The sequence below is a fragment of the Xyrauchen texanus genome, chromosome 9 (genome assembly GCF_025860055.1).
Source record: "Xyrauchen texanus isolate HMW12.3.18 chromosome 9, RBS_HiC_50CHRs, whole genome shotgun sequence".
NCBI lineage: Eukaryota > Metazoa > Chordata > Actinopteri > Cypriniformes > Catostomidae > Xyrauchen > Xyrauchen texanus.
This window is the reverse complement of record NC_068284.1, coordinates 44,031,972-44,048,193: the sequence shown is the minus strand read 5'-3', so window position 1 is coordinate 44,048,193 and position 16,222 is coordinate 44,031,972. Positions and strand designations below refer to the sequence as shown.

At 38.3% G+C, this 16,222-nt stretch overlaps 1 protein-coding gene across 5 annotated transcripts in view; it reads right to left on the bottom strand.

The window, feature by feature from the left end:
- Nucleotides 1–3,273: 3,273 nt before the first annotated feature.
- LOC127649060 (pituitary adenylate cyclase-activating polypeptide type I receptor-like) overlaps nucleotides 3,274–16,222 on the bottom strand; it is a 52,283-nt gene continuing 39,334 nt past the window's right edge. For 2 of the 5 annotated variants that reach the window (XM_052133959.1, XM_052133958.1), the window contains exons 12-15: nucleotides 15,303–15,386; nucleotides 13,147–13,276; nucleotides 11,325–11,366; nucleotides 3,274–7,523 (exon numbers count right to left, since the gene is read on the bottom strand). In XM_052133959.1, the coding sequence (XP_051989919.1) occupies nucleotides 7,299–7,523; nucleotides 11,325–11,366; nucleotides 13,147–13,276; nucleotides 15,303–15,386 (481 nt within the window). In that variant the 3' untranslated portion in view covers nucleotides 3,274–7,298. The remainder of the gene's footprint in view (nucleotides 7,524–11,324; nucleotides 11,367–13,146; nucleotides 13,277–15,302; nucleotides 15,387–16,222) is intronic. The other 3 variants (XM_052133960.1, XM_052133961.1, XM_052133962.1) reach the window with 3 other exon arrangements.

The window sequence follows — 16,222 nt, the reverse complement described above, 5'->3', positions numbered from 1 at the left end:
GTAATATAAAGTCTTGCTTAAGTCTTTTCCATATGGTTTATGTTCTGTGCTACATCATATTGAACCATGATAAATGTTTAATGCATTAAACAATGTATTGATAATGCAATGTGAATGAAGGTGCCATTTTTTGTTGTAAATGGTCTGCACTTATATAGCACTTTTTTATCCTTTTGCGGTTTTCAAAGCGCTTTACACTGTGCCCCACACACACACACACACGATGGCAGAGCAGCCATGCAAGGTGCTACCCTGCCATTGGGAGCAACTAAAGTCTTGCCCAAGGACACTTCAGCATGTGGAGTCGTGTGGGCCAGGAATCAAACCGCCAACCCTGCGATTAGAGGGCAACCCGTTCTACCACCTGAGCCACAGCCGCCCCAATTAAAGGGGGGCTCCAAACATTCATTTTTTATTCTATGGATCACAAAATGAGATGTTAGGCCGAATGTTATGGACTCAGTAACCATTCACTTTTAAGGACTCTTTTACAGGTATGTACAGGTTGCACATAATTGAAAACAAATATAGCACTCATTATGTTTATTGTTTATGGTAAAGTTGTTATTTTTTCTGCCATTTCGTGTTTCCTGTTTGAACACTAAACCTGAAGCGACTACATAAAACATGAGGTATATGCGTAAACTCTATATTGTGGTTGGTAGTAGAGTTTGCAAATACATCATTCGATTCTGAGCTTTCGCCACATTATTCATGAGAAGGAATGCTTCCATCCTATCATTGCACTGCCTCATGCATGAGCTCGACTTACAGTGGAGATTTGAAAATAATATGTAGGACATGGCAGCGGTTCCTGACCGACGCAAGTTCAACAGCACGTGGAAAAGATACAAGAGCGGACTTCTATACTAAACAAGGTGGTGAGATCGGAATCACTCGTCTGATTGGACTACAGTCGATAACTGGACCGGCGAGCATGTTTTCTTCTGCTTCTCAAGCGCTCCAAACATTTGTTTAGAGATGCACACACATTCCATCTCGTCTTCTCCGTACGTCTGATTATGGACATGATAACATGTTGGCCTGTTCAAAAACAGAAGACGAGGAAAATCAAAAACGAAACGTCATGTCAACTCTCTTTGTGGTTTGCTTTACATCATGCGAAAGTTACAGGGATTTAGCCCTACAGGGTTTACCAGCATTCTGTCGTCAAGACAACGAAGTTGAAATACTGGATAGCAGGCAAAGTTAGTAAGCAATTTTATCACACTAGATATCAAAACATATTATGCTTAAGTATTGCAACTGTACTTTTGAAACACTGTGTAGTTCGTGTTTTTTGTATTGGACCTGTTTACTTTGTTTATGTGCCTTGCTGAACGTGATTTTTTTTTTTTCTCAAAAAAAGAAAACCCTCCCACCTTTTAACATTTTCCACACCCCTTTCATGACTCAATAGTGTCAATTAGCCGCTTTTCCACTATTGGGCCAGTGCGAGCCAAGGCTATGGACCTCGAGCTGCAAGACCAAAATCGATCTGCGTTCCCACCATTGGGCCAATAACGTCTGCCAATGTCACACACCCCGCCCATATCACAAGCAAGAGGGCAGGTCCTACCCAATTTGGCACCCCAGACGAGACCCTCCATTCCTTGTATAACATTAATGAAACTATGGACTAAAAACATACTGACACCTTTTCACATTACACAGCATAAGATTAAGTTTATCAAAGTTATCTTATCTTTCTCAAATGCCTGCTGTGGCAGTATCATGGTACAGTGATGGTACAATATGGTAAAACCTTGGTATTTCATTTTTATAATATATATAATGGGATTTGTATTGTAGGCTACTCCAAGGAACATGTCCAGTAAACATGGTATTGGCTTGGTAATTTTTGGTACTTTAAGTGCTTTCACATAATGTTAATGTTACACACTGCACAGCTATCTACCAGCTGGCTCCCGTTACACTTACCCCCCCAAACCTCACTCCCATCCGGGTCACGGCACCATTGTGAAGCTAACGTTCTACCCGCTCCGTATGGGACTCGAACCAACATCTCCGGCGTGGGAGGCGGGTGCTCTAACAAGGAGGCTAAAGGCTACAACCTCTAGCGTAAGTTGCTAGAGCACCTCTTGAGGTCAGGAGAGTGAGGTTTACACACTGCACACACTCCTCTCTCTGTTTTTGCCAAATACAGATATAACAGAAGCAATAAGTGTAGTATGGTAGTAAGGCATTTAGTACACTGCCTCTATATTCCGTGGGTGACACAACACGTTATTGGAACACACAGGGTCCATTTTGTTGGACACAGATTGCACACATGCAAAAGTTGTCTCTGTAGATTGGCGCCCCGAAGTGATGCCACACTAGGTGCACACCAATGTCACCTAATGGGTTGACCGGCCCTGCAAGAGGGAAGCTCAAGCTGAGGTATCATGTTATCTAGTTATCTAATGACTGGTGGTGGTGTAGTGGGATAAAGCACATAACTGTTAATCAGAAGGTTGCTGGTTTGATCCCCATAGCCACCGCCATTGTGTCCTTGAGCAAGGCACTTAACTCCAGGTTGCTCTGGGGGAATTGTCCCTGTATTAAGTTCACTGTAAGTCGCTTTGGATAAAAGCATCTGCCAAATGCATAAATGTAAATCTAGTTATTTAGAATATCGAGTTTATATCGAATGTAAACAGCAAGATAAGTTAGTGTTGACAACTCACCGACTGTAATTGCCATGGTGTCCCAAGTGGTCTCTCCACTAACAGCGGGACGATGTCCCAGCACAATGTCTATGAATGTTCACTGAACCATGGAAAGTAATTGCTTTGTCTATTGGGCTTTTTAATGGATTTGTACTGTGCCCGCTTGAAAAAAAAGTTTTTCCCCCCGAACCTGTACCGTTGTGCGCTGGATACACAAACTGGGAAGTTCTGCAAAACTCCGCCTTTGACATTGAACATGCCTCATTCCCCGGTTGGCCTTGTTTGGCCCAAGGGTAATAAGCAGGTAAAAGGCCACTGGCCCCGAGAAAGCCCAGAGGTAGCTCGATGAATCCCCAGAAGTAACAGTGGGAACACAGCTGGCCCTGGCATGCACTAGCACAGCCTAATTTCGCCGATAGTGGAAACATGGCTAATGACTGGTGCTGAACTGAACTAGGGGGGTTTCATGATACTTTAAATATTGCAATATTAAATATTATCCCATCTGGTACAGTATTTCTCTCAATAGCTTTCTTCCCCTACTACAAGAATATGGGAGACATGATTATTCCAAAACACACATAAATGAAAAATCTGCAGAAGTTCAAGAGTTGTTTTTCAACAGTGGAACTTAAACATGTACAAAATGTTCACATGTCAAACAAAGACATTATCTCTACATCAAAGAAGGCAGCTTTACAAAGCGGCAGAGCAGAATGTACAATACAGTTGTGTTACATTCAGTTTAAAAGAGTTAGCCACAATATGACCAGATCTCAAAGACACAATGAAACATTTCAGACCTACACAGCACAAAACACAAAAGAGAGTTCAAATGCTTTCAAATTCAAAATCCTCTTCCCTCTACAGCGCTCAAATTTACAATGAAATAAAAACAAAGCGACATCTATTGGCAGGCGGATGTATTACAAGCACATTTCCACAGCAGGTTTGTAACAGCTTTGAGACATGGTCGTTACCTTCTGAGCACTCACACTCAGAATGACAGCTGGTGTTAAGAACATAGAAAGCAGCACAAATCGTTCTTTTTTCATGCAGAAATATCAAGAAATAGCCACAGGATGAGGATGGCCCTTTCGTTACTATATCTAAACACATATTTAGCTCCATGTCTTTATGGTCACGTGATCCAAGCCACATTTGAAACACCAGACAGTGAATTCTGTTCACGATCACTGAGAGCTTGTTCGAGATCATTAATATTTACAGCTTGACTGAAATAATAATAATAATAATAATAATAATAATAATAATAATAATAATAAAATGAGAAAGTTCAAACAATTAAATACAAAAAAACTTTTGTCATTACCAGTAGCCACCATGACATATTTAAAGGTGAAGTGTGTCATTTTGCACCACTAGCATCACCAAACAGAATTGCAGCCCTACTGCACCGGTTCAACCAGAAGGGTGACTTTGGGGTGGGGCCACCTGTTTCTCTGACCAATGGCAGACGAGGGGAGTGTTCCGAGCTTGTTTGAAATGCAATCCTGTTTGGTGCCACCAGTAGCACAGAATTCACACATTTCATCTTTAAATGAAGACAATCTCAGATATGTGTTACATAAAAGATAAAAAACATGTTAGATGTTAACCATCTCGCCTCCATATGATATACTAGGCCTAACTACTATGAGCAGCAACAAAAGCATATACATATTGCATTTTAAAATTGGCAACTTCATATTCACAGAATGACCACAGCTAAAGTTTTACATCAAGGTTTGGGACTTCATAGTGACTGAGAGTGCAGCTGATGTATGAGAGAATGCTGGTACATCCATCATTTACTGGCACATGTACATCTTTAACGTACATTGAGAAATCACACTCTAGAACTTCACACCAGGTAATCATTACTGCACTAGAGACAAACAACAACTTTTGCAGAGACTGTTGCCACATATGTTCACTTTGTACACTGATGCACATTGTTCTCATGATACATTTTTTTTAATATGAAACATGCTCCCATTGATGCATGTAACTATACCAATATTTTTGCAAAATGATTTTTACGTGGGTTGTTGTATGTGTTGCACCGGTTTCCTGCAGTAATGAACACTAGAGGCACTACAAAGACAATTGGCTTTCATACAAATCAAAAAAACATCAGATTTACAGTTCATTATCAAACTGTTTCAGTCTTATTTCTCACACGATGCTATCTTAGTGCAGTCAGTCGATTAACATTTTAATCGTGATTAATCGCATCATTTGTTTTTGTAGTTGATTGTGATTAATCGCAGATTTTGAAAGTGCTGAAATTTGACACTATATAAATGTATTTTCTTGTCAAAATTGATTTATTTCCATCTTAGGAAGAAAAAAAAACAATATGTACCAATATAATGATTTATTAACATTTTCCAAACACAGTATTAAGATAGAAATGCACTAAAATATCACCAAATGTCACATCAAACATTTCCCAAAGCCTAAGTGGGAGTTTGACTAATTGAAAGAGCTAGTCTTTCCATAGGATGTTTATTCATTGCAATGGGCATTAAATCTTTTAAACTCTCATCATCTACACTATTAATCAGCCAGTAGTAATTCCTACAGCAATTGTGAAGCTGCGTTGATGATTCACGTAAGCGTGTCATCACCAGCATCATGCACCGCTTTGAACTCCCTATGTGCCTTACACAGGCTGAAAAATACTTGATTTCTGTCACAAGTCCCATCTGGACTTGTTCGGTAGATCAAATAGCGCTCAGAACTGCCACAATATGTGTAATGAACCACGTAAAATCATTTTGCAAAAATGTTGCCATAGTCATGTCATTCTCATGAGATCAGGCTCAAAATATGCAGCACTGAGTGATGTAAGAACTACTAATGATTGTCATTCAGTGGCGATGCAGTAAATCTGGTTGGATTAATAAATTGACATCAAAGTTTGCACGTGTAAAGGGTTGGGGGTTAACTGTCGCTCTCGTAGCATTAAACTTCAGCCAAAAAGCTAAATTCTACCCCTCATGTTCCAGAACTGTAGGATTTTCCTTCATTCTGTGGAACATAAAATTATACTTTTATATGGTGCTTTTTGAAGCTTGACAGCCCCTGGTCACTGTCTACGTTCATTGTAAAAAAAAAAAAAAAGCAGTGTTGGTTTGGAACAACTCAAGGGTGAGTAAATGATGACATAATTTAAATTGAAATTACTTTACACATTCACATTTCACTCAAATGTCTCTTTTTTTCTGTCACAGTTCAATTCTCAGCCCTAACATGCATTTGTAATGCACCCGATAGTAAAATAATGGCATTGATTTGAATACAGCATCTCGAAGCTATAGATATCACAGTATATAAATCAAAGATTTATTGGTAGATCAGAATTAAAAACTTCTTTAAATATTGAATTTGTTAATCTAAATCACTAATAATAACAAAATTAATACTGTATGGCACTGTTTGTTTAGAATCCATTAAAGCTATCTTTGTGACCAACGGGCACTTTATAATAAATCCCTTGTAATCCTATTTATTTACTCAAGTTATTTTTCAGCTAACGGAGCATAAAGACGAACAATCCTTGATTTGTTTATATTGGTTCTGAATCGTTATGCATGTCTCATTTGCATAATGAGAAGTACATTACACTGGCCTCCAAAAGACAAAGGCTAAAATTGAAAAATTAAACCATAATAACATTTAAATGTAATCTAAATTCATGAGTCACTCTTAAGTTTTAATATTGTTGACATACTCTGTACTTACGGCTGATTGTAAAAAAATATGTTTTACAATCTCTCTGTAGAGAAGGTTGAATCAAATACACAGCATTTGTTCGAGCAACACTAAATCTGAACATTTTCTTTTTGTAATGTATATTTGATAAACACAGTATCTTGCAGGTAAAACTATATTTAAATAACCATATTTTGGCACTTTATATTACTGTATTATATTTTGCTTGATCGTTTCATTGACATAACACTGAAATGCAACCAGTTTGACATGGTAAAGAAATGTTCTGGGTTCAAAACACGTTTAGCTCAATCAACAGCATTTGTGGCATAATACTGATTACCAAAACAATATAGATTCTGTGGTAATCAACATTATGCTACAAATGCTTTCAATTGATTTATTGAACCTGTAACATCCCTTTACTGCCTTAGCCTTACACTGGTACACTAGTAAAGCAATGTGCTATCAGTTTGACAGAAATGAATAGTTTTAAGGGCACAATATTTAGGCCTGTATGACATTTTTTTTAGTGGCATATCACTACATTCAAACCACAAACAGTTCACATTCTCTATGGCTCATAATGTGATGTGAAAAAATCACTTACATTTATGCTGCGACCTCATTTCGGCAACTGTGTGAACTTTTCTGCATTATTATTGGCCATTATTAAAAAGAGATAAAAGAACATTATTTTAAGCTTGTATTCTTTGTTTTCTCAAAAGATTAATTAGAAAGCCTCACAATAGTTTTGGCAGTCTACGTGAATCCCTGGATGAATCGTTTTGACCAATTTGAAATACTATCCCGAGGTCTCATTAATCAATTATTTAGTTTCTAATCGTGATTGGTTTGAATTGAAGGGTGTGGCTTTAGGAACGGACTGGCTGAGATGTGGGCCGATCAGACGTTCAGGTGGGCAGGTTCAGGTTGACCGTCTCGGCCATCGGGCTGGACATGCGTATCTGTGAGCTGCTCTTGCTTAGGATGGACAGCTGCGTCCCCCCGTTCACCCCACTGCTCGCTAGTGAAGGGTGACGTTGCTGCTTCAGGTCCACAGCAAAGTACCTGTTCACCGTCCAGCTCCTCCATTTCCTCTTTATCTCCGACTGCACCTTTAGGGAGAAACTTGAAAAGGTCATTTTTTAATGTACTCAGCTGTAAAGGTGCGTTTTTCCCCAGACCACACTCCCCAGTCCTAAACAGGTACAAGGCGACACATTTATGCATCGTTTATATATGTATATAGTATACGGAAAAACACATGATTTTTGGGGAAGTTTATACTGTTTTTGATAAAACAACGTTTCAGCTTTGAAATGAGGAGGTTTATTGAGTAATTCAAACATTAACAATGCAATTCACATAAAAAATACTTGAGTAAAACTCAACTATGACTAACATGCTTTCATAGTAAATTTGATATTTTGTGTGAGACAGTTACAATAAATAAATAATAATATGTAAGTTATATACACTCACCTAAAGGATTATTAGGAACACCATACTGATACTGTGTTTGACCCCCTTTCGCCTTCAGAACTGCCTTAATTCTACGTGGCATTGATTCAACAAGGTGCTGAAAGCATTCTTTAGAAATGTTGGCCCATATTGACAGGATAGCATCTTGCAGTTGATGGAGATTTGTGGGATGCACATTCAGGGCACGAAGCTCCCGTTCCACCACATCCCAAAGATGCTCTATTGGGTTGAGATCTGGTGACTGTGGGGGCCATTTTAGTACAGTGAACTCATTGTCATGTTCAAGAAACCAATTTGAAATGATTCGAGCTTTGTGACATGGTGCATTATCCTGCTGGAAGTAGCCATCAGAGGATGGGTACATGGTGGCCATAAAGGGATGGACATGGTCAGAAACAATGCTCAGGTAGGCCGTGGCATTTAAACGATGCCCAATTGGCACTAAGGGGCCTAAAGTGTGCCAAGAAAACATCCCCCACACCATTACACCACCACAACCAGCCTGCACAGTGGTAACAAGGCATGATGGATCCATGTTCTCATTCTGTTTACGCCAAATTCTGACTCTACCATCTGAATGTCTCAACAGAAATCGAGACTCATCAGACCAGGCAACATTTTTCCAGTCTTCAACTGTCCAATTTTGGTGAGCTCTTGCAAATTGTAGCCTCTTTTTCCTATTTGTAGTGGAGATGAGTGGTACCCGGTGGGGTCTTCTGCTGTTGTAGCCCATCCGCCTCAAGGTTGTGCATGTTGTGGCTTCACAAATGCTTTGCTGCATACCTCGGTTGTAACGAGTGGTTATTTCAGGCAAAGTTGCTCTTCTATCAGCTTGAATCAGTCGGCCCATTCTCCTCTGACCTCTAGCATCAACAAGGCATTTTCTGCCCACAGGACTGCCGCATACTGGATGTTTTCCCTTTTCACACCATTCTTTGTAAACCCTAGAAATGGTTGTGCGTGAAAATCCCAGTAACTGAGCAGATTGTGAAATACTCAGACCGGCCCGTCTGGCACCAACAACCATGCCACGCTCAAAATTGCTTAAATCACCTTTCTTTCCCATTCTGACATTCAGTTTGGAGTTCAGGAGATTGTCTTGACCAAGACCACACCCCTAAATGCATTGAAGCAACTGCCATGTGATTGGTTGATTAGATAATTGCATTAATGAGAAATTGAACAGGTGTTCCTAATAATCCTTTAGGTGAGTGTATATATCATAATATATTAATTAAATTAAAATAATATATGATAATAAATTGATTATTAAATAAATACAATTCTCATTAAAAGCTGAAATGTTGGCACAAGTAGTTTTAAACAATCTTTAATTATAATTATTTGAATTAAAAAGTGAAAAAAAAAATTGGTATCATGTAGCATGTCATTGATTTGTAAATTATATTCACCCTTTGCTATATTGAAAGCACTACAACTAAACATTATATGATGTTTTACCATGTGAATTTAATTGTTTTGTTTTTAATGTACAGTCATTTCTAATCAGATGACTGCAACACACTCCAAAATAGTTGAGACATGGGCAATTTCAGACTAATAACAATTTGATGAGTTAAAATAAAAAGGCGATGTGAAACAGGAGACGTTAAACAGGTTAAGCAATCATATCATAGTATATAAGGAGCCTCCAAAAACAGCCTAGACCTTCAAGAGCAAGGATCGGTCTAGACTTGTCAATTTGCCAACAGATACTTCAGCAAATAATCCAGCGCTTTGAGAACAATGTATGTTAGTCAACACCACTCGCTGCTGCATCCACAGATGCACGTTAAGACTTTACTGTGCAAAGCAGAAGCCGTACAACAACACTGTCCAGAAGCGCTGCCGACTTCTCTGGGCTCGATCTCAACTTAGATGGAAAGTAGAACAGTGGAACCATGTTTATGAGTCCACATTTTAAATCAGACGTTGTGTTCTCCAGGCCAAAGAGGAAAAGGACCACCCAAGCTGTTATCAGCATCAGGTCCAAAAGCCAGAGTGTGTATGGGCCAGGTGTCAATGCCCATGGTATGGGTAATTCGCACATCTGTGAGGGCACCATTAATGCAGAAAAATATGTAAAAACCTTGGAGCAGCATATACAGCCATCCAGCACCATCTTTTCCAGGGACATCCTGGAAATTTCAGCAGGACAACTTCAAACCACATACTGGCTGTGTAAGCAGAGAGTGCGGGTGCTAGATTGGCCTGCCTGCAGTCCTAACCATCTCCAATTGAGAATGTGTGGCGCATTATAAAGTGCACAATCCGGCAACAAAGACCCCGTGTAGCTAAAGACCAGCATAATGGATGAATGGGGGAAAATCCACTTTTTAAACTTAACAAACTTGTGTCTTCAGTGCCCAAATGAGTTATTAAAATAAATAAGTGTTATTAGAAGAAATGGTGATGTTTCACAGTGGTAAACACTCGACTGTCTCAATTGTTTTGGAGTGTGTTGCCATCATCTGATTTGAAATTACATAACAAAAAAACAATGAAATTCACAAGGTAAAACATAATATAAAGTGTAGTGCTTTCAATATAGCAAAGTGTGAATATAATTTTGATTAAATGGAGTAATCCCTTAGAAATCAACTTAATATTTGTGAATCAGAAATCTATCTATCTATCTATCTATCTATCTATCTATCTATCTATCTATCTATCTATCTATCTATCTATCTATCTATCTGTCTGTCTGTCTGTCTGTCTGTCTGTCTGTCTGTCTGTCTGTCACCTTGATATATATGATTAAAATGTTTTTTTTTTTACTTGGTCACACCACTAGAGACTTTTAAATCATTATTTATAGTATTTATTTAGAAAATTGTATAAAATGATTTTCAAAAATGCGACACCAACATGGCCACAAAGATTACATTTCTACAAATTTAACACGGTTTAAATGAGATTTTATTTTAAGATTTTACATGAAATGTGCTATATAAATAACGTTGCCTTTCAAATGTTCTATTCATTACTGCATCATAATATGTATCTTTAACTACACATCATTTGAACAAGTGTAGTTAATGACTGATTTACATTTCATGAACGTTCAGGAAACACTGGACCACAGTGAAAGCAAAATACTGCATGCAGCAACAAAATCATAGCCAATAAGGATATCAATTATGTTTAATTCTGGACCAATGAGATTGTGCTGTGGGTGGGGCTAACCAGTTCAATGTGACAAAAAAAAAAAAAAAAAAAAGAGAAGACAACGACAAAAGATCAACAAAGCATTTAAGTCTTTTTTACTCCTTGGTAGTAACTATAATGATTTTTTCTTTTGGAGAGTTAGGCCTACTATTAAATTAGAGAGTCTTGATTTAATGTATTCTAAGCAAACTCAACATTCAAGGAAGTCTATCAAATTAATTTGAAAAACAAATTGATTCCATGAATTTGAACTACAAAGAATATCAAAACATCTCTTACCTCTCCATTCAGAAAGCAGTACAGGACGGCCACCACAAACCCCTGTGGAGAGTTCAAGTGAAGATTTGGTTAGTAAGCAGCCAGTGATCTGATTAAGGTCAAAGCCACAACCACATAACACTGAACATGTCTCACTCACATTTTGTTAGAGATTATTTTTAATGTACACTGGAGTTTTTTTAATATACACCCACCGGGCAAAATGTGAAACCTTGTGATCTGCCTCACTGTCTACTGCAGCTACCTTCAAAGACTGCACACACAGTTGATTCCAATAGAGTCGTTAGCTTAGCATGTTGCTAAGTTGATTCCAATAGAGTCGTTAGCTTAGCATGTTGCTAAGCTAACACATTTTACAGACAGGAATGTAAACCACGTTAAATTATCTCTATCAAAATTTGTACACTTACTAAACACATTTTCTTGTTTTATAAATGTCATTTTATGTATTCAATTAAGAATATCCCACATCCGACTTTAAATGGAAAATAGCATACCCGGCCCGATCTAGTAACTATTAGTAAGTGTATTTGTGCGTAACATTTAAAAGTACATTTTTGTAAGTTTGGATAGATGCAGGAATGTATAATATCTATGTAATGACAGCAAATACAAAGTAAACTATTTTATGAATATACAGCTTTAGAAATGATAAATAAGATGAATACGCTTTGTTGTAATGCTTATTGAGGCGGCACTATCTTAATTGTTAACCCTTTAATGCATACATCGGTTCTTTAGTGACCAGGAAACTAATTCCACCCCCTGTACCTCATCTATATTTTGGAGTTATGTCCATACCTCTTTAGTATTCCTCAACCTTTCTCTTCTGAATAGTAAAAAAAAGAAGGCAAAATTGCAAAAAAAAAAAATATATACGTTTTTATAGCTGCCTAATTACCAAAAGTGTATAGAGATATGTAATAGTGTCGTATTACAATTTTTCTCAATCACTTTGGCTCAATTCTCGAATGAAAATGATTTTTTTCAAAACAGTAAGTTCAAATCTCAGAATAATTAATTTCTTGTTCACACCAGATTTGAATTTTATATTCATTAGCTAATTGCACGTGTGACGCTCCTGTTCTACCCACTCCGTACAGGATTCAAACCAGCATCTCCGGCATGGGAGGAGGGTGCGCTAACAAGGAGGCTAAAGGCCCTAACGTCAGTCCCTAGTGCATCTCTTGAGGTCAGAGTGAGGTTTATACGCATTGCTCAGCTATCTACCAGCTGGCCACCATTACACTCACCCTCCTAAACCTCGCTCCCATCTGGGTCAATTATCGGTTTTGGGACATTCCTAGTTATATTGTCAAATTAGGTTAATGTGTCAAGAGTGTTAAATAAGTGTGATGGCATTGAACATTTAATTAATCTTACTGATTGTAAATACAATAGAAATAACCAATGAATTCAATTAATTACATTTTCTTGGATTCAATTAGTATTCTCAAACATTTGTACATATCTAAATCTGTTTGTACATAAAATGGTTTACATTTTAGAATCTGTCCATATGTCAAAATTGACGTTTCAGTGTCTCTGCAAACATAAGCAAATGTGCAATGTTCATTTGCAAATTTTATGTAAGAAAAGCTACGAATACTCATGAGATAATGTTGGTAATACAATTTGGCCACAACAAAGTATTTTAAAGGCACCATCATTTTGCTGCCTACTGTCAGGATCTCACCTTTGATGCCAAAAAATGCTGTTTAGGTAGGCTGGTCTATAAGTTTTGGAACAGAACAATGGTGTCCATGGAAGTGTTACTAAAAAAGGAGATAAAGTTGCTACTATGCAAACTGTTGTTCAGTACCTGAAAGGAGCCCAGGCCCAGCTCAAAGACCAGTCTCTCCCTCTTGCTGAAATCCTCAGGGGAGAAGGCAAACACAGTGTAGTGGATTCCAAACAGCGGGATGAGGAGCAGGGTTGAACGCGCCAGACGCCTGTCAACACAAAGCAAACACCAGAGCATCAAACTGCTGGTTGATTCTCTCATCATGTCAACACACAGTTACTGTGATACACTGGAGATCAGAGCCATCCACAAGAAGAGAGATGATGGTGAGCGTCCTGCAAAATCACAAATGAGGTTGCCTTAATATCTCAATTGTTTCTCCCAGGCAGCAATGGATTTGAATTGAATGGAGAGCAAATGGAGAATTTTGCTGAAGTTTATGGCAAACCTGCTCCAGTAATCTCACATCTGTCTCATTGAGAGTTTCAGAAGTGATCTCAACAATGTCTCAAACACTGATACCAAAGTCTGCAATCAAAAAGAGATTTTAATACGAACTCAAACATTTCTCATCAAATTCTTCCAAGACCAAATGATCTGAGCTATGCTATCTACATGAGTTTGAGCAACGCTCCTGAGTTATAAAACAGCAAGCTCTGAGCAGTGTCAACTACACAATAAAAAAGCACCATGATCCCTTTACTAATTCCTCAGTGATACACAACTCCTACAAATCAAGGTTGTAGGTGTTTTGGAACATAGTCGCTGGTTCAAGCTGGTCCAAGCTGGTCCAAGCTGGTTAAAGTTGTCAACCAGCTGATCTACTAGCTGTTGGAGCCCTGGTTGAGCTGGTAGACCATTTTGAACCAGCTACCATGTTCCAAAATCCATCTTGACCACATTTACCTTTAAATGCATGGTTATTTCGCTAAACAATATTACATACCTCAGGTCTTCAGTGAAGCGGCATATATATATCTATCACAACTGGATCTACAAATGCCCAGATTTTATTTATTGCCATTGGCGTTTTATTTTTCATATATCAAAGAGATGATGCAACAAATCAGGACAAAACTAGAACCGGATTTGAGTTGCAACTGGCAGTCAAACACATACTGAGCTACACTTAACACATAATCTACACATAAGATAAACAGGAGCTACACAAAACTATTTTCTCAGGCACTTTTTCAGTCTAAATAGACGCATAGCCAGTTCATACTGTTCATGTGTTATATTGGTGTGGTGGTGGTGTAGTGGTCTAAGCACATAACTGGTAATCTGGTAATCAGAAGGATGCTGGTTCAAGCCCCACAGCCACCACCATTGTGTCCTTGAGCAAGGCACTAAACTCCAGGTTGGGGATTGTCCCTGTATTAAGGGCTCTGTAAGCGTCTGCCAAATGCATAAATGTAAATGTATACTTGCTATAGTTTACTTCCACGTTGCTTCTTCTTCAAATAGCAATGTCAAAAGTCAACCACTGACACATCAGTGCCACCTTGAGTAAGAAATAGCATGTATGTGTATGTATGTGTACATGTATATGGGATACTTTGTCACACACAAAAATCAACGTCATATAGAAGTCGTTTGCATGAATATAGTACTCATTTGTCTCGAAATAAACAAAGAAATATGTATCACATTGGTAGTAAACTTGAAATAATCATAAAAATAAGATTTAGGAAGAAACAAAGATACACGATTACATATCTCGGGTCTTTAATGACCCTATACACCTTTAGTAATCAAGCAGTTATAAACTATTTTTTTCTTCGCAATTTTGCCACATTTTCTGTGGCAAAACACTGATTCGGAAGAGAAAGGTTGAGGAATACTGAAGAGGTATGGACACAACTCCAAAAATGGATGAGGACATATATGTAGACCCGTCACTAAAGACCCGAGGTATGCATTAAAGTGTTAAACAGCCATTAACTGGTCTACCAGCACAGCCAGTTCCCCTACAAACCAGTTTGGATCACCTTAAACAACCAGTTCTAAAACACAGCGACAACCTTGTGCTGTTTTTAGCTGGATTATCCAGCAGGTTACTGCACAACTACACAACAACTACACAACAACAACAACAACAACAACATCAACAACAGACAAGACAACAAAACTATCAGCTTTCTCAATTTAGAAGTAAAAATGCACATTTGTTGACCAAAGCACACAAAATGCGCATCCTCCACACACATTCACACACAAACATACACACTTACAGCGTGATGGAAGAAAGCTCTGACATCCTGCACGAATGCTGGGCGGCCTGTGTGGGCTCACTGAAGCATTTCTGTGCACAGCTGCTAAACACGACAAAGACAACAAACACTCTTTAGGACAGAACACACATACTCTCTCTCTCTCTCTCTCTCTCTCTCTCTCTCTCTCTACACACACACACACACACACACACACACACACACATACTCATTCACAAAACTGGCCACACAGAACATATCCCAGCATTCAGAGTCTGAGAGACCTTATAAGGTCCTTTAAAGGAATAGTTCACCCAAAAATTATAATTCTCTTAGTATTTACTCACCCTTATGACGTATCAAACTCGTATTACTTACTTTTTTCGACCGAACACAAATTAAGATATTTTCATAAATGTGTATCATGTGTTTATATTTATTCAATGGAAGTTCATTGAGTCCAAAACCTTCAAGCGCAAAAAAGTACATAAAGGCAGCATAAAGGTAATCTGTACGATTTTAGTGGTGTAATCAATGTCTTCTGAAGCAATACAATGGTTTTTGAGTGAGAAAAGATCAAAATGTAACAGTTTTTACTGTACATCTTGACATCTGAGGTCTCCTTGGTGCGCTCATGATTTGAAGCTGGATTACACTCCCTCGTGCTTAACGCATGCGCAGAACACGTGTATGGCATTGAGCATTTTGGTCTGTTCTCACCCGAAACTGATCGTATCGCTTCAGAAGACAGGTATTAAACCCCTCTAGTCTTATGGATTACCTTTATTCTGTCCTTTTCAGAGCTTGAAACTTTTGAACCCCATTGACTTATATTATATGGACAAAAACACCACATACATTCCCCAAAATATCTTAGTGTTCTGCAGAAGAAAGAATGGGAAGAAAGAGTTTGGGATGGCCTGAGGGTGAGTAAATGATGG